This window comes from Parus major, unplaced genomic scaffold (assembly GCF_001522545.3).
Source record: "Parus major isolate Abel unplaced genomic scaffold, Parus_major1.1 Scaffold189, whole genome shotgun sequence".
In the NCBI taxonomy this organism is placed as follows: Eukaryota; Metazoa; Chordata; class Aves; order Passeriformes; family Paridae; genus Parus; species Parus major.
The window spans coordinates 839,987-858,290 of record NW_015379262.1 but is presented as its reverse complement, the minus strand read 5'-3'; the positions used below and the strand labels follow the sequence as shown (position 1 = coordinate 858,290).

Below are 18,304 nucleotides of genomic sequence, written 5' to 3'. Positions count from 1 at the left end.
GCGCCTGGTGGGGATGCCAGCCAAGCGCCAGGCGGTCACCAACCCCCACAACACCTTCTACGCCACCAAGCGCCTCATCGGCCGCCGCTTCGACGACTCTGAAGTGAAGAAGGACATGTGAGTCAGGGGCCCGTGCCACTGCCAGCACCAGGGCTGCAAACTCTGGGGGTAGCACCACCTGCTCTGCTTCAAAACGCTGCCCTGCAGGAAGTGGCCACGCTGTGTTCAGTTGCATTCACTGCTCATCATGTTAAGGCTTTCAGAGAAGAAGAAAAAAGGCTTGCTGATGCTTGCAGGGCAGTCTTTTCTAAATCTTGAGGGTGTTTGCAATCAAAGCTGTGTGATCATACCTCAGGTCTGTGATGAAATGAGGTGTCTGATTAAAGCAGCAGAGAACAATGCAGTGTGTAAGCTATCTGCAGGGCTGATGCATAGGCATCATTCCTGTCTGTGCATTTGATGACTTAATTATCTTTTTTTGAGACCTTAAATAGGGTGTAATACATATTTTTCTGACTTGTCTGAAATACTTAAAAAGTTGGTATATGTGCATTATTTGTACTGTGCAAGTGTTGGCAGTGGCTATCTGTGATTGGTACTTCTGGGACTTGATCTGGGGCTGTTGCTGGCCGGTTCATTGTTTTTTGTTTAGAACTGCACGTGTTTATCTGCTGATACTGATGGTCAGGGGTTTATGCTGCTGCAGAAACTGAGTGTGAATTCTGGTGGTTTTCAGTAAGAACGTCCCATTTAAGATTGTCCGTGCCTCCAATGGAGATGCCTGGGTGGAGGCTCATGGGAAGCTCTACTCTCCCAGCCAGATCGGTGCCTTTGTCCTCATGAAGATGAAGGAGACTGCAGGTGGGTACAGCTTGCTCTTTGCTGCCTCTCTGCTTGGTACATGGAAGTGCTGCAGCCAGAACGGTGCTTCCTGGGTGCCAGACCCTCGCAGGGCAGGGCTGTGGATGGGGGAAGGGAGCAGGCTAGGAGGCCTCAATGAAGATAAGTGCCTGCATCAGTCTTGGATCTTTGGCAAAATATCAGTGCTTTACTTCAAAGATACTCGTACCAGAACCGGTTGCTGATTGATTCTCATTTTAATTGAATTCACACTCACTCAGGAAGGGGAGCTCCATTTCCTTGGAAGCTGCAGTCCTTGTGTCTCCCTGGCTGCTGCTGAGCATGAGCTGGGGCAGCCAGGCTTGGAGTGGCTTTGTTCCTACTCAGCTGCACACAGGGAGAGAGGGAGTGTTCAGGGGACCCAGTTCTTGGGCCCTGATAGCCAGTTAGCCAGTGGTGACTTTAAATCTTAACTGGGGAAAATACCCACTGGCCTGGAGAAATGTTCTTCTCTTTCTCAATTCCTAAAGTGGTTTCTGGGGAAACTGAGTGTAGTACAGAGAGGGAACAGTCAGTAGTGCCTTCTGCACCCTTACTTGTTAAACAGTGTGTCTAGTGAGTGTGAGGAGGGCAGACTAAAGCTTCATCCAGAGGTGGTTGTATTTTCTGTATTAGGTCCTGGACACTTGCTAAAGCTCCACCCAGCAGTAAAATACAAATATGTGGTGTGTGAGCATTTAGAGATGACAGATGATTTGAGGGTGAGGTTCATCTGCCTTCAGCAGGGATCTCCTTCCTGGGGGGGTGTTGGCTTTTGGCCTGGGTGCTGCATGATTTCAGCTGTGGCTCTGCAGGCAGCAGAGAGCAGTGCAGTGTGTAAGCTCTGTACAGGGCTGCTGCAGAGCTGTGAGTCCTGTCTGTGCATCCTCACTGCATCGAGCACATCGGTATTTTTTAGCAGGTCTCAATGTGCATTTGATGACTTCTCTTTTTACCTTAAAATAAGGTGTAATATATATTTTTCTGACATCTGCTGTCTTAAACACTTACAAAGTTGGGACATGTACATAGTTTGTACTGTTAGCAACAGCAGATTCTATAAAAGGGATAAAAATTAGTAACTTTTAAGTGCCTCACATGCAGAAAAATGGAGTACAGCTTCAGCCTCACACTCTAAAAAGACAAACTCAGATAAATTCATTGAAGTGGCATCTAGTTACTGATGGAATTGCAGAGGTGCACTGCTGTGCTGCCAGAAGTCTACGAACCATTCTCTGTTTTGTGGAAGGACTGGAATTCTGCACAGCTCCGTCTGCATCTTCCCAGAAAACAGCAAGCCTGTCTCCTGTTAGTTGAGAGAAATAATTTCAAGTTAGTTATTAATGGAGAGAGACTATTTACAAAAACATGTAGTGGTGGGTTGGGGGGCTAGATTCAAACAGAGTGGGTTTGGGTTAGACAGTAGGAAGAAATTCTTCCTGGGAGAGTGGGGAGGCCCTGGCACAGGGTGCCCAGGGAAGCTGTGGCAGCCCCTGGATCGCTGGCAGTGCCCAAGGCCAGGCTGGATTGGGCTTGGAGCAGCCTGGGACAGTGGGAGGTGTTCCTGCCATGGCAGGGGCTTGGATGAGATTAGCCTCCTGCCCATTTTCTGATTCTGTGAAGGATAACTTGGTGTTCTTACAAGGATAATTTCTGGTTTGTGTCCTTTTTCTTCCAGAAAATTACCTGGGACACGCAGCAAAGAATGCCGTAATCACAGTCCCTGCTTACTTCAATGATTCTCAGAGACAGGTACTTGTCAAGCTGGGAGATTTTAGGGCTCATAAATCGCATCCAGTTTGTCTCAGCAGTCAGCACTCTCCCCTTTCTTCCTCAGGCTACCAAAGATGCTGGGCAGATTGCTGGCTTGAATGTCCTGAGGGTGATTAATGAACCCACAGCAGCTGCACTTGCCTATGGGCTGGACAAGTCTGAAGACAAAGTGTAAGTGCATGTGCATAGCACCAGCCCTCTGAAACAAACCTGCTTGGATTTGCCTCCTCTGCTTGCTGACTTTGAGGGCACTGCTTGGAGTTCTGCCAGGGTGGACTTAGAGCTGTGAGATCTCTGTAATGTCACCTCTGTTCTGTGCCAGCCAGCCTTGCTAATGAGAGAGAGTTCATAACTTGCAGCTACAACTTAATTATCCAAGCTGAGTGTCAATTTAGATACCTCACTCGCTGGTGGCAGGGGTGGGTGTGGCTGAGGACAGCTGGGTGACAGGCTGTCACCAGAGGTGATGCTGGGCAGCAGGGGAGCTGTGCTGAGCTGTGCCAGCTCCCCTGCCTGCATTCAACCCCCTGTTGCTGTCAGGGGTGGTTACAGAAGTGCAGGCTTTTGTTACACATTCTGTATTTCTGAGGTACTGATAATGCTGGGAAAGCGTCACATTTTGATAAAAGCATTTTCATAACAGTTCAGGTGTCCCTGCTCTTGTCATTGGATGTGAGAGTGTCTGGTTTTGGAGAGGCAGGAGCTGCCCTCTCTGAAAAAAAGGACAAGGTCAGGCTTGGTGCAGCACATCTTCCAGTGCCACATGGACTCTGAGTGCTCAGGGGGTATGGACACTTTGAGATGGTTCACTGTTGTCTCTAGAGATGCTTTGAATTTGTGTGGGCAGCTGTGTGAGCTCTGCACATCATCTCTTGAGGATGGGGAGTCTCACCTTTGTACTGCCTTTCTCCTTGCAGCATCGCAGTCTATGACCTGGGTGGTGGCACTTTTGATATCTCTGTGTTGGAAATCCAGAAGGGAGTCTTCGAGGTGAAGTCCACCAACGGTGACACATTCTTGGGTGGAGAAGATTTTGACCAGGCTTTGCTACAGTATATTGTGAAAGAGTTCAAGAGGGAGGTAAGGTGTCTCTCCAGAGCACAGTCCTGTGTTACACTGCTTTTCTGCCTCACTTCTGTAGAAGAGAGAATTCTCTTCAATTCTTAGCACTTGATTTGTCACCTCTGTCTGGAATTTAAGAGGATTAAGCACTTTTTAGCCAGCTTCCACTTCTTACACTTGTTTTTTTGAAGTGGAATATTCCTTTCCTGGAAGACACAGAATAGCAGAACTTCTGCCTTTTCTTCTCTGTGGTATAGCAGGACTGTCCTGCACACAGTCTGCTTATGTTTCAAAGTAAACATCTATGGTGCAACTGAAGTGACAGGACAGATGCAACCAAGAGTTGTTGGGAGGAACCTGCAATGTAATTCCAACAATTCCTTTGCTAGTTCAGTCCTGTCTTCTCACTCTGTGCTGCAGCAGCCTTTCTGAGCTTCAGTGTGTACCTCACTGAATGGCTGCTTGCAGAGCAGAGAGGGCTGGCAGGTTGGAATGCTGACTACACCTGGAGCAGGGAGAGAGCAGCACAGTGCACATGGCTGTCTCCTCTAGGAAAAGCTCCTCAGTCAAGAGCTCTGAGAAGGTGACCTGCAGGGAAGTGACTCCTGAGCAGGCACAGAGAGTCTGTTAACCCTGTTTTTGTCACACAGACGGGAGTTGATCTGACTAAAGACAACATGGCCCTTCAGAGGGTGAGAGAAGCGTCAGAGAAAGCCAAGTGTGAGCTTTCATCATCTGTGCAGGTACGTGCCTGGCTCCAGAGCATCCACTACAACACTGAGAGACACTGAGTTCTGCACTGGGTTTGTTTACAAAGCTCTCTTGACATGTATCTTCTGTGTAACTGGCACAGCAGTTCACTCAGCAGGGTGGGCTGCAGAGCAGGGGGAGCTGCTGGAAGCTGAGTTGTTGGGTGCTGACTTTTGCCCTTTTTCTGGCACCACATTATCTGATCTTGCAGGAAATGTGACCTTGTTGCCAACCTGTTCTGTACTTCAGAAGTGTGATGGGCATCAGGGAATTCAGCCAGTGCTGCTGGGTTACTGGAACCACTTGCAGATCTGTACAAGCAGTTCCAAAACCTTGGTGCTACTTATTCCACTGAAGCAGCTAATTTGTGTAGTAATTCCTATACAGAATCTTGACTTATTTGCCTATAGATGAGTTGTCTGGACAATGGGCAGCAGCCAACCTCCCTCCTTTTTTCCATCAGCTTTGTATATTAATGCAGTCAAGCATGTCTTTTATTCATTACTGAATAAGGAACTGGAGAAGCAGCAAGTTGGGAGTGTAATAGTCCTGGCTAAGTAAAATTAAGGTCAATTATATAGTAATTGAAATGGGGACTCTGCCAAGTTCTAGGTTCTGAATAAGCATCTTTAATTTTATCTGATGGTGGTCATTTTACTGGCCAGTGGGGAGCTCATAGCAAGGAGTTGAGGACAGTCACAATGGCTGCATAGTTCTGCCAGAGACATAGCAGGCTCTGTTTTATGAGCTCAAGAGCTGGCAAATGCAGTTTGCTCATACCAGGAAAGATGAATTTCTTAACTCGTGAGCAGTGAAGTGAAAATTTCACTTCAACTTGCTTTTGGTCCTGTTTTCCCCCAATACTTTTGACCATGCTGTGTATAAGGTGAGTGCACACCTCTAGTCAGCAGCATGGTTTTAATTCTTGTGTAAACTTAATCTCCAGAGCTTAAAGCACTAATGCTTTAATTGCTTTGGATTGAAGTGTCTTTTGATGTCAACATGACTCAGCACTTGAATCAGGTGATTTCAGTATAAGATTTGCTTTAAAAATCCAGCATGTGGCCAACAGCCATAAGCAAGTGGGGATTATGGTTCCTTGCTCTAATTCACTTCGTGTTAAATGGCAGCAGAGTGGCTGTTGAACATGAGCTGTTGGTATTTAGCAAACAGCCAGGAGAGAAGGAAAGACCTTCAAGGAGTTTACCTGGTGTGGAATGTGAGTCAGTTGGCAGAATCTTTGGAGCTCTGCAGATGGGCTTCTGTATTGTGCTGAAGGAACAGCATTAAGGTTGTCACTTCAAGTGTTTCTGCTCTTACCTCCTGGCTGTGACAAATTGTTTTGCTCAGCAATGAAAGACCTTGAAGTAACAATATTAAAGTTGGGGTTTAACAGTTGTAAACATGAGGTGTGGAACAAAATTACTGTCCTCTTTCTGAAATGTCAAACATAAAAGTGCCTACTGCCACTAAAACGGGGCTGGAGGGTAACAGCCACGCAGATGCCTCATTACAGGCCAAGCAGAACTTGTAAGATGATGTAAAGCCCATTCCTGGTTTTCCCTGAACCTGTTTCCATGCCACAGACTGACATCAACCTGCCCTACCTGACCATGGACGCCTCTGGACCAAAGCACTTGAACATGAAGCTGAGTCGGGCGCAGTTTGAGGGCATCGTGGCTGACCTGATCAAGAGGACAGTGGCCCCCTGCCAGAAAGCCATGCAGGATGCTGAAGTCAGCAAAAGTGACATTGGGGAAGTCATCCTGGTCGGTGGCATGACCAGAATGCCAAAGGTATGAGCTCAGGGCCTGTTCAGGCAAGGCTGGCACAGTTGCCCTGTGCTTGCTGTTTGGGGGATCAGAGGAGCCAGAGTCTCGGGGCAGATCCTCTGTGAGGATCCCATGGGAGCACTGCCCAGAACGTCTCCTGTTTGCTTATCTCAGTTGGGGCTCAGGCTGAGCTGCACTGTACAGAGTCAAGGGGCACGTGCTGGGAGGTGAAAGCCCAGCTGCAGCTGCCATTGTGTGCATGGGACACGAGCAGCATTGCTGAGAGGGATGGGGCATTGCCTCTTGTTGTGGGCTCAGTGTGGTAAAGGTGCATTTCAGTGACAGCCACTTGTCAGCAGTCTGTGCCTTCCAAGGGATTTCCAGCACTTCCAGCTGTGAAGAACCTGCATGAGCAGAACCCCTCTGGTACCTGCTGGTTGTGTGTAATCAGAGGCTGCTGTTGGCAGGCCCATTTACCTGGCTCTTCCAGACACTCCTTATCTAAAACCGGGCCCTTCCAATCTGTGGAGATAAGCACAGCAGGTAGCTTTAAAGCCTGCTGTGCTGACATGCACAATTGTGCAGATAAGTGCTGTCTGCAGGTGATTTACTGCTCCTGTTCCAGCCATGCCTGCTGCTCCTCCATCCCAGAGCTGAACAGGGATGTTCACTGCTCCCTCCAAGGGTAGGTACAGCCTGGCCTTTCCTGCAGAGAGCAGCAGAATCTCACTCCAGAGGGATCTCTCAGGCTTGGACTGTTTGTTGCTTCATGATTTGCATGTCCCCTCTAGGACAGTAGGTGTGTGCGTGGTCCTGCTTGGGGTTGATTTGGGGTTTGGTGGGAAGGTTTTTCTTCCTGTATCAATGAGCCTGGTAGCTGGAGGTGATATTGGTGTGAGCAGAAGGTCACCCAGGCAGAGGAGCCAGAACAGCAAGATAAACAGAAGCTCCTGCTCTGGCCAAAGCTCAAGTGGTAACTGCTATATGTTCCCAAAGTCCTTGTTGTTCATCTGGATAAAGGAAAAATGGTGTGATTACCTGTGTAGAACGTGATGACAAACATGAAACCTTTTCCTGAGAGATTGTATCCTTTAGAGGTTGAAGACAGAACTTAAATACTGGTCTTTATTTTTCCTTCTTCCCCTCATAACCCCCAGCATATGTGGCTTTGAGCTGACAGAATGCTTTCCTGTGTGCCTGTAGCTCTGCCTCTGAAATTGGTGCCAGTGTGTTGGACACAGCCAAACCTTCTCTTGGGCACCTTGTTCTGCTCCCTTCCCCTGCTAGGAGGGAATGTGGCTTCTCTGGAGCTCTGCCATGGCCAGTACTCCAGGAGATGGACTGTGGGTGGCTACAAGTATTGTTTTGTACTGTAAAATACACCTCCAGAGGGAAAGACTTGAATTTAATTACATGCTGTCACACAGAGTCCTCCTCTGTAATGAGCACTCTGGACCGGTGTCTCCTGGCTGCAGTGCACAGTTGGGTGTTTGCTTCCAGCAGTTCTCCAGGCACATCCCACTCACCTGTGCTGATGTGCCCAGCACCTGTACTGCGAGAGGAGGCCCAGCCCCACAGCCTTCCCTTGTGGGCAGTTCTGAGCTGTGCTCTGGGGCAGACTCTCAGTGCATTCCTGTCCCAATGCTCCAGCAGGAAATCTGTTGGGATCACAGGCACAGTCCTTTGGAATGGGCAGAGCTGGCTGCAGAGCTCACAGTGCTGACAAAGCCCATCTCCTCTGCTGAAACAGCCCTCCAAATAAAGAGCTGGAAAACACTGCTCTTTATACAATTCCCTTTTTTTTTCCCTTTGCTGCACACAAACCACATGAACTGTGCTGCTGGTTTTTTTTACCTTCCCTGTGCTCCTCCACAGCTGTACTGTCCTTGGCAGCTGTGTCCTGCTCAGTGTTGACTTGCACAGTTCCCAGGGAGCGGTCCTTGACTCCCAGATAAGCCTGGGATGATCCCCTGGGAATGTGTCTAGGCTGTGGGAAGGCTCTGGTGGGGGCTGCCTGGCAGCTGGCACACAGGGCCTCTGGGGAAGGGGCTGTCTGGGCTGGAACGAGGGCATTCAGTGCTGTGCAGGAGGCTGGGCAGTGAGGGAGGGAGCAGGCACAGAGATGAGGCTTCTGTCTCAGGCTTCCATGGCAGCAGCATAAGGACACAGCTGAGCCAAGCTGCTGTGGCTGTGGTGGTTCCCCCACGGATGAGCTGTGCTGTGTCTCCTCTCAGGTGCAGCAGACTGTGCAGGAACTGTTTGGCCGTGCTCCGAGCAAAGCGGTCAATCCTGACGAGGCTGTGGCCATTGGAGCAGCCATCCAAGGTGGGGTGTTGGCTGGTGATGTGACAGATGTGCTGCTGCTGGATGTAACTCCCCTCTCCCTGGGCATTGAGACTCTGGGAGGTGTCTTCACAAAGCTCATCAACAGGAATACCACCATCCCCACCAAGAAGAGCCAGGTAAGAGCTGACTCTGGATGGGTGGGACTGTGCTGGTGCTCTCAGACAGCTGAGGAAAGGCCACCCAGAGCATCCCAGTAGATGGTTTTGCCTCTTCTGACAAGAGAAGCAGTGGAGAAATCAGGGTTGATGTCAGCCCCTCAGATTTGTGTGCCCAAGAGGGGAGGGCAGTTGAGTTAATGATGCCAAGATCTGCCAGGATGTTTGTGGCCTGATGAGGGTTCTTGCAGTGTGTGTGCCATGATGTCGGTTGTCAACACGTCATTCTGAAGAAAGATTGTGTGGAGCCCTTCTGGGACTGAGCACCACGCCCATGGGAGAGCCCTGGCTTGCCTGAGTGGCTCAGGAGGGGTTATCTTTGCATTGTCATGTCCTGGTGCCTTGGGTGTGATCCTTTCCTTCCCTTGGCACTGTCTGGGCCTGCTGCTGTGTGCTCTGTGATAATGCCTGAGCTGCCTGGGATGTGGGCTGCAGCCTGCTGCTTCAGGGGAGATGTTCTGGGGTGTGGTGGCTGCCCTGGAACCTGCTGCTGCCATGGATGGCCAGTTTTTGTGTCCCCAGGTGCATACAGGACAAGACAACAGTGAGCTTGGCTCTTTTTAGCCTTAATACCCTGGAGTTTTGTCAGAGGAACATGAGAATAGCAAGCATTTCATGATCTTTCCCTTCCAAGTAGCTTCCTTTTATTCCTTGTTCAGTCAGCTTGTAACTGCAGATGTTTGTGTTCTAACTAGCTATACAGTAACTTCCTGTTCCTTTTCCATAGGTATTTTCTACAGCTGCTGATGGGCAAACACAAGTGGAGATCAAAGTGTGCCAGGGAGAGAGAGAGATGGCCAGTGACAACAAGCTGCTTGGCCAGTTCACATTGGTACGTTGGCTTCTCTATTCCTGACCTTAGACCTGACCTTCTTGGAGACATTCAGAGCCTTCTCCATTTCAGCTGCCCCCTGAAGGCAGTGTTGAAGGGGAGTCATCTTACAGAGGACATTTGACCCCTTTGTAGTACAAAAGCAGCCTCCAGGGGCACAGCCTGGCCCTAGGACAGCCTTTCTGTGGCTGAGGACCACCTGGCATTGAAGATGGATCTCGAAGTTTCTGAGTACTCCCATGTGGCACTATGGCTACTGCAGCTTCAGGGCCTGGCCACCAGGAAGGGCTCTGGGTATAAAAAAGCCCGTGCAGTACCAGGACCAGCAGATAACCTGAATGCTGGCCTCTCCTCTGGTGTAGGAAAGATGGGAGCTGGAGCAGCTCCAGGATACCTGCAGTCCCCAGGGGAGCCCAGGCCAGCCTAATGAGACCCTGGGAGTGGAGTCGGTGTGAGCCGAGGTGCCCAGGGTGTTAGTTTGTGATCTGGTTGGGATTGCAGTGTGTGTGCTATGATGTTAAACTGTCAACACGTCATTCTGAAGAATTGTGTGGAGACGTTGTGGACTGAGCCCACACCCTGCACCCTGGGGAACAGATGTGCTCCAGGATTGCTGGGAGCAGAGAGGGGCTGCCCAGCCAGCTCCCTGAGCAAAATTGGTCAGTGCTGGCTAAGTTTGGCACTGTTAAACTGTTCAAGTTAGTGTGAACTTCCTAGGAAGAGCCCTGCTGAAAGGAAAGACTTTGCCTTTCTTTTGTCCTTTTGAAGGAAGCTGCCTCTCACTGTCTTAAAATGGTTCCCCAGAGGTGGCCAGTGAAATCTGTGTCCAGAACTGAGGAAATAGAGCATCCTGCCATAGCTGTGGAAGAGGGGCTTGAGTAGCAATAAAGCAGAACTTGTATCACCTTGGAACCAAACCTGGAGGTTCTCTCTTGTGGTTTCTGTGCACTTGTCCAGGGCAGAAACCTGGATCCTGTCAAGATACCAGTGCACAGCATGGTGCCAACAGGTACTTAGAGGACTCTGATCTCAGCTTTGGTTAGTTGTTCATTCGATATCAGATCCCCAGGGTGATGTGCCCAGCCCTGGTCCCCTGAGCTCTGTCCCTGTGGGAGCTGATGGCCAACCCTTGTCCTTGCTCAGGTCGGGATCCCTCCAGCACCACGGGGAGTGCCCCAGATCGAGGTCACCTTCGACATCGACGCCAACGGCATCGTGCACGTGTCAGCCAAGGACAAGGGCACCGGGCGGGAGCAGCAGAGTGAGTGTCCTGGGCCTGACAGGGAGGGCAGCAGGGGGTGCTGAGGGTGACACTGAGTGGCTCCAGGGCCAACAGAGTGTGCTCCAGTGCTGCCTGGAGGGCGTCCCACTATCTGGGGTGGGGATGGAGCATGTGGCCACATGCTTGGGTCACTGCTGCTCTTCAGCCTGTTGCCATGGTAGCACAGATGCAGCTGAGGTCATCTGAGCCTGTTATCCCCTGGAAGGGACAGTGGGCAAAGGGATAAGTGAGAGCTGAGCTGTGGGTTTTTGTTGTAGGGCACTAAAACTACTGTAAGCACACAGCCTCTGCCATCTCCAGTAACCTGCTGCCAGAGGCTGCTGCCAGTGGAGATGAAGCCCCTGCCTATGCCAATGTCAGGACAGCCCTCACTGGCAGGATTTCACCAAATTCCAAGTGGTTTTGTCCTGTGTGACAGTCCTGCCTTGGTGTTGCCATGTGGAATAATTGCAGCAACACTTGAGCAGAGTGCAGCTGTTTCCAGCTGTGTACCAGTGCCCAGGTGTTGGGCACACAGGTTGGCTCACTCAGGGCTCACTGGTGTTGGTGCTCTGTCACTGAGGTGTTTGGGGCAGTCACGTGTGCCCTGTGTTACCCTGTGGGGACAGAATTGGGCTTTGGGAAGGCAGCACCATGTGTGAGTTGTCTTGAGCTGTGCTGCTGGGAGTGCTGTTCTTTGGGAGCACACAGGGATTGCAGTCTGTGAGCCTGGCTGCATGAAGGTGCCAGCTTTTAATGGAGAACCAGATCAGGAAAATCTCAGACTCCAGGGTGTGTCATGTACAGCTGAGCAGACCAGCCCTGTGCCAAGATTCTGTTTGTTTGTAATTATTCCATTATAAAGGTCTAGCGATTGGGATATTTTGAAGCAGCAGATTTTCCCTGTGACCACCGTGTTCATTTTCTTCTGCTTAGGCTGGAAGTGTCTCCAGCTGGCAGGAGGCTCAGGGAGTTCAAGCTGTCAGTGTATTCTGCTCTGTGGTGCAGTGAAGTGTTGGGCCCCGTGTGCTGTAATTAATGACACAGTTGACAGTTTCTAAAGCTCTGTGGTGGGTTCAGGAGATTAATTTGAAGCTTTTACAGATTCCCCTGATAGAAAATAAAAATCTCTTTTTCCTTGTGACTGGAAGGCTCTATACTGCCCTTCAGCTGTTCCTTGGAGAGAACCCTTGAGCAGTGAAATGCTCAGTTAGCAGAAATATTTACTATGCACAACTGGAGGTTGTACGCTGCTTTTAATCACACTGCTTGGCTTTTTGGCAGCAGTTTGGCACCCTGCTTGTTATTTGGATTTCCTTGGAGATCTTGGATGTGTGGCAGCCTTCTTCTGCTGAATAAAAGGCTCCTGGTGACAGGCAATCAGAATTACCTCTAACTGCCTGCCTGTAGGTAGATGTGGTCCTAATTACAAAACTGCTTATCCCACATCTGTATCTAAAGAACACCTCTGTGTGTATCTTTGTTCAGGGTTCACTGACAAATACTCCACAGAAAAGTTCCTTTAAATTGTGATTGTAGCATGCACTTTTACGGGCTTTGAGATATCCTGGTCCTGTTGCAATTAAATTAGACTAATTCCTGCAGTAAAGCCTGAATATAGACTATGCTTTTTGACACTAATACAGGGAAAAGACCAAGGAGGGGATGTGTAAGAGCCTGCCCATAGAATCATGCTCCAGTTCTTTATTAAGGGCAATATGAGGAGCTGGGTGGGAAATGTTGTCTTACCCTGTCACCAAGCCTGGGCTGCTTTCCAACAGGGAAAGGAGTCTTTGGTGAAACCATTCCTTCTCTTTGGAATTTTTTGTTGGTTGGGGCTTTGCTGGAGGGTTTGTTTGTTTGAGGGGTTTTAGTTTTGATACTTTTTATTTTTTTTTAATATTGGGGTTCTAATCTGTGATGCTACTTTGGTTTGAGGTCTTTGGTGCACTCTCACTTTGCAGGAGGATTAACTGAAGACTGGCCAGAATGTCTTACAGACCAGCAGGCAGGGAGTGTGTGGCAGAGCTGGGGAGTTGCAGATCCAGGAGATGAGGCTTTTGCCTTGCCAGCATCATCAGTGGCTCTTTAAAGAGTCACAGTGTTTGTCCTGCCCACGGGGCCTCCCTTGGTGCAGTCTCTGAGCGAGGCTGCTGCTGTTAGGCTGGGGAACAATCCTCTCCTCAAAGGTGAGAGCAGGTCATTTATTCATGTTCTTCTCTGCTGCAGTTGTTATCCAGTCCTCTGGCGGCCTCAGCAAAGATGAAATTGAGAACATGGTGAAGAACGCAGAGAAATACGCAGAGGAGGACAGGCGGAGAAAGGTAACAGGGTCAGGGAGCAGAGGAACTGCTGCTTCCAGCACTCTGCTCTGAGCTGTCCCCACCCCTGGGGCTCTGCTCTGGCAGCTCTTACCCAAATCTCTGCTCCTTTCCTAACGTTGACACTCCAGGGTTGCAGGAAGGTGTTTGCAGAGGCATTTGGGCCTTGGGGTTGGATACCTTGCCCTGTGTGACTGCACTTCACTGCTCCCTGGGGAGTTCCTGGGATGTGGAGGCAGCAGTGAGCAAACTCACCTGCCTGCTGCTCATGGCAGACAGCTTTGCAGCTCTGGTGAGGGGTTTTGTAATTGCTGCTCTCCACTGTCACCCTTGGCTGTGCATTTGGCACCTGGAATGCTGTGTCCGTGTGAGCATGCTGGCCTCGGTGCAGGTGGAGGAGGAGGTGATGGAAATCCTCACTGGCCTCATTGAGGAAAGACTGGCACTTGCCATGGAGGACTGACTGAAGCTGTGCTACACACAGGATTAATGGGTGGAATTAATGGGTTTAATGAGGGTAGTACTGATGAATTATGCAACCAAATAGAGAGCATTGATTTTTAAGCAGACACAGCACAGGCTGACTCTGGGATGTGGCATCAGCATACGCTAGTGATTGCTGAAACTGGCACAAGGAATTGATCTGCATTGTGTCCTTCAGTCTGCAGGAGCCTGTCTCAGGTGTCCAGGCAGTGCTGTAAATGTTACCCCCAGCAGGGAAGGGATCAGAAGGGGACTGAAGGGGAGAAGGCATGGAATAAATTCCCAGGAAGCCAGCCCTGCCTGGCCTCAGAACCTCTAAAGCCACAAAGCAGTGGCTGATGGGCATTTGTAGGTTAGCTGGAGAACCTTCAAAGACCTTGCCCTGAAAGTCCCACTGTTTGAATAACCTCATCATCGCCCTGAAGCATAGGGGGAGGTCTGGCATCTGAAGAGGCTGCACTGGGAACTGTCCTGCTGCCTTACTTTGGATCTTAAATTGCTGGATAAGTTCTTCTCTATTGTAATACTGAAGTGGGACTCACCCCTGTTCAGTGAGTTCACAGAGCAAGGTGATCAGGTTATTTTAACTAACACTTGACTGTAGTCAGGTTTTAGCTGTAGTTTTTAAAATTGCCTCATTATGCTTTTCTGATCCTGGTTTTACTGCCATGAAACATCAGGAATGCATAAATGGGAGTTTTTGTAATAAGGGACCACGAGTAAAACCACCCAGCATTTGAGTTGTCTCTAGTGCCCCTGTTGCTGAAGAAACTTCAGGATATTCTCCAAAAGCTCTGCTGCTTTCCCAAGGAGCAGAGTATGTTGTCCCTGAGGTGTCTGTCCTTTCCCATGTGCCAGCGTGTGGTGCATTGGTCACTTGTGGTTCAGGGGAGTGAAACCCTGAGGGCTGCCTGGCACAGACTCCTCTCAGGGCCCCGTGGGGCCACAGTGCACCTAGAAGTGAAGGCTTGCCTTTCTTCTTGCCCTGGTGCCATTAAGAAGGACTCTGGGTGGGAACTTTAGTGGAGTTTGGCAGTTTGGGGCGTGAAATGTTGCCCCTTGTGTCACCAGTGGTGTGGGCAGCAGGCCTGACAAGCTCTCTCCCCCAGGAACGTGTGGAGGCCGTGAACATGGCCGAGGGCATCATCCATGACACGGAGTCCAAGATGGAAGAATTCAAGGATCAGCTGCCAGCAGATGAGGTAGGTGGCTCCTGATCCTGAAATGCTATAGCACATGAAATTCCTCACATTGCTCACATTCCCACTGAACTCTCAGCTGGATCTGGCCAGTGGCTCCAGCTCTGGCTGTGTTTCTATGTTGGGTGAAGGTGGCACAGCCCTGCACCTCTGGCTGTGGCCCTCAATGGGAGGGGTGAGTGTGGCTGAGGGGAGGATGGACAGACATCCTTAGGGGAACAGGGTTGGGTGCTGACAGATAACTCTTTGCAAAGTGCAGGGTGGGTGTCACTGAGGCTGCGAGTGCCTGGGACTGCTGCTGAGAGGTTTGTGACAGAGCTGTGGCCTTGGTGTGGCCTTGTAGTGCTGTGATAAGGGCTGTGCCAGGGCTGGCTCCTCAGGGGGCTTTGCTCCAAGGCTGGAGATGGTGGACAGTGCCTGCCTTTGTTAGCACAGGGACAGAGGCAGAGCTGCTGTGCTCTGGCAGTGCACGCACAGTGCCCAAGAACCTGGGGGCAATAAATAGTAATCAGCATCCACCTAACTCCAGTTTTTCTCTCTTAGAAATTAAATGGATATTTAATATCCAGGAGTGCTTTTCACACCGCCCTAAGGTGGTGCACTGTGAATTTCAAAAGCCAAGTTTAGAAGAGTGTGCCCAAATAAGCAATTTAACAATTCTGGGAAGCAGAATTAAAGGGCTCCTGGGGGCTCTGAGGTGTCTGAGGGAATGCAGTTTGTTGGTAGCAGCCTCTGGTCAGTTAAAGGCTATTTCTCTGCCAGCAGACATGGACAGGACAAAGGGCAGTGGTTTTAAACCCTGTGAGGATGGGAAGCCCTGGCACAGGGTGCCCAGAGCAGCTGTGGCTGCTCCTGGATCCCTGGAAGTGTCCAAGGACAGGTTGGACAGGGCTTGGAGCAACTTGGTTGAGTGGCCATGGCAGGGAGGTGGCATGAGGTGATCTTTAAGGTCCCTTCCCACCCACAGCATTCTGGCTGATACTGGCTGGCTCTTTCTTTGGAACTATGTGAGTTTCCTCTCCCTAAATCCCTGTTCCCTGCAGGGACTGTTTGCCAAGACTTCCCTGGGGAGGTGGGACAGCCTGTGCTGATGGTGGCCGTCGCTGCTGTCCCCGTGCTGTGCCCAGGAGCCCTCTGGGCAGGGGAGGAGGCAGTGCCAGCCTGGGCAGGAACTGAGATGGCTCTGGGCCTGCTCTGTTGGTTTGCACCGAGCTGCTGCTCCGTGGGCAGCCCTGGGACTGACCGGGGCAGGGTCAGCCCTGCTTGCCAGCTCCCCAGCAGGGCCTTAAACACCCATGGAGACCAGCTTGCTGTGGCTGCCCTGGCGTGGCTGTGCCAGGTGAGCTGTGCCAGGCTCAGAGCATGGCCTTGGCCAGCTGTCAGGCCCTGTAGGGCTCTGTCCTTGGCACCTCTGCCCAGACAGCAAACAGGGCCCCATTAATGCCAACTGGGACACTGTTAGTGAAGTGGACAGGTGCCCACTGGGAACTGGGCACAGTCTTAGGCCCTGCAGACTCACTTTGAGGCTTAGCTTCATGGCTTCTGGCACAAAAAGGTGGTTTTGCTGTGGCCAACAGGTGGTGAAATGACAGGATGGAGATTGACAGTTCACCAATTTCACCTTTGTGTCTTTTTTGCAGTGCAACAAATTAAAGGAAGAAATTGCTAAAATGAGAGAACTTCTGGCTCGTAAAGATAGTGAAACAGGAGAGAACATCAGGCAGGCAGCAACCAGCCTGCAGCAGGCTTCCCTGAAACTCTTTGAGATGGCATACAAGAAGGTAGGTGCATGGCCAACTCCCTTTCAGAGCCCTCACATGGGGAGGGGGGAGTCAGGACACCAAACTTTTGGGTGGGAGGTGGTGCTGGGCCTCTGCAGATCCCCCTGAGTGACACTGGCTGAAGGGGAAGCTGTGGAAGGTCAGGGAGAGTTGAAGGCCTGAAATCCTGGCCATGCTTCCAGGCTGGGTGTTCCGTTACTGTACAGCATTCCATGAAAAAGGGGAAGCTTCTAGTAAGGAGCATCCAGAAGAGCAAGGAGAGGGCTTTCCCCTCAGTGCCTGAAGGATTAAAGTAACTCCTGAACTTACTCCATGGTGATTGTAAAACACGATTCCTGTTCAGTCTGCCTGAAGCCACAGTAAAGGCCACTGGGATTTTCTTCTCCACCTCCTTCCCAGTGGAAGGCCCTTCCACCCACTGGCACCTGGCCAGGCTGTGCTTTCCTGTGCAGGAAGGTGTCCCAGCATGGCTGTGGCACAGTGCCCAGGTGACCTTGGTGCTGAGCTGTCCTTACTGGGGACAGCTGCTTTCCTGATGTCAAACCAAACCTTCAGTGCTGCACTGGCAGCCTATTTCATCCCCGGAGAAAGGGAATAATGGGAAGATTGTTTCCTCCCTCTCAGAGCTCATGCAGATATGAAGATTTCCCTTCTCAGTGGACGTTGCTCATTGCCCTGAAGGAGGGTTCTCCAGGCTGGAGCTGACCTGAGCAGCCAGCCAGGGAAAAATGGCTAGGAGAAGCAGTTTGTTGTTACCACGAGTAATAAACCCGTTTGTTCACAGATGGCCTCGGAGCGAGAGGGTTCTGGAAGTCCAGGAGATCAGAAAGAAGAGAAGCAATAAGGAGACTCTGTCTTGCCTTGACGAGAGAATGATGAAGAGGTCGATTTTCTTGATGCTTGGGAGAGAAGGGACCTTCCTGAGCAGCAAGGGGCAGAATTCAGACTTACTGTGTTTTTGCAGTATTCTATATATAAAATTCTTCAATGTATAAACTTAGTGATGTGTCTGCTAGATAAATTGTCACTTGATGAAAGTTAATTCATGCCAGACAAAGTTAGGAGTTTGGCCCTGGTGTGTTCCCCTGAGCACCTGGGGACTGGCTGATCATTTAATACTTGACACAATGGTGTAGTAAATCCGAGATCCAAGCTTGGAAACCATGTCATGAAATTGGAGGGTGGAGATGGGAATGTCTGGGAATGGGGAGGAGAATAAGGCCTGCATGGCCCCTCCATGTGGGTCTGAGGAGCTGGGGGCAGGTGGAGGCCTGTGAGCAGCAGGGGCAAGGCTAGGACTTCGCTGGAGACCATTTAGCCCTGAGCTAGGCTGGTACCTTTGTTCTGAAGGAAAGGGGCTACTTCAAACTCAGCTGTAACATTATTTCTTACAAAAGAGGCAGTGTGGAAGTTCAATACTTTGCTTGTCTGAGCCTTCTGCTCCATCCTGTGTCTGTTCTCTGCTTATGGTAAAACAATTTCCTTGATAATAAAACTGTTACTGGATCCATTCTGGATTTTTTTAAAATAAAAGCAGAAAAGTGTCCAATGTGGAGTTCCCGGTCTCCTGGCCTTTGATGGAGAATAGGAGCACTTTAGTGCCTGTGACAGCTGCAGAGGGAGAGCCAGGCAGCTGTAACTTTGTGAAACTTCTGCTTCATTCACAGGCGCAGGAGCTTTCTGGTGTAAA

General features: G+C 50.4%; 1 protein-coding gene and 2 non-coding genes across 4 annotated transcripts; all 3 read left to right on the top strand.

Moving 5' to 3' along the window:
- Nucleotides 1–6: 6 nt before the first annotated feature.
- HSPA9 (heat shock protein family A (Hsp70) member 9) lies at nt 7–18,169 on the top strand. 2 transcript variants are annotated; one of them, XM_015615621.1, is made up of 14 exons: nt 7–117; nt 737–861; nt 2,558–2,631; nt 2,717–2,823; nt 3,570–3,732; nt 4,365–4,457; nt 6,051–6,260; nt 8,471–8,698; nt 9,465–9,569; nt 10,713–10,830; nt 13,060–13,154; nt 14,744–14,836; nt 16,474–16,614; nt 17,399–18,169. In XM_015615621.1, the coding sequence occupies exons 1-14, from the start codon at nt 14–16 to the stop codon at nt 17,456–17,458; spliced, it is 1,716 nt and encodes a 571-aa protein (XP_015471107.1). In that variant the 5' UTR covers nt 7–13; the 3' UTR covers nt 17,459–18,169. The 2 variants fall into 2 exon arrangements, with proteins under 2 accessions (XP_015471107.1, XP_033367329.1); XM_033511438.1 differs by lacking the exons at nt 10,713–10,830; nt 13,060–13,154.
- LOC117243756 lies at nt 8,934–9,005 on the top strand. Its single transcript, XR_004495636.1, has one exon. It is a non-coding gene; the product is annotated as a small nucleolar RNA SNORD63 (small nucleolar RNA).
- LOC117243757 lies at nt 10,076–10,144 on the top strand. Its single transcript, XR_004495637.1, has one exon. It is a non-coding gene; the product is annotated as a small nucleolar RNA SNORD63 (small nucleolar RNA).
- Nucleotides 18,170–18,304: the final 135 nt, after the last annotated feature.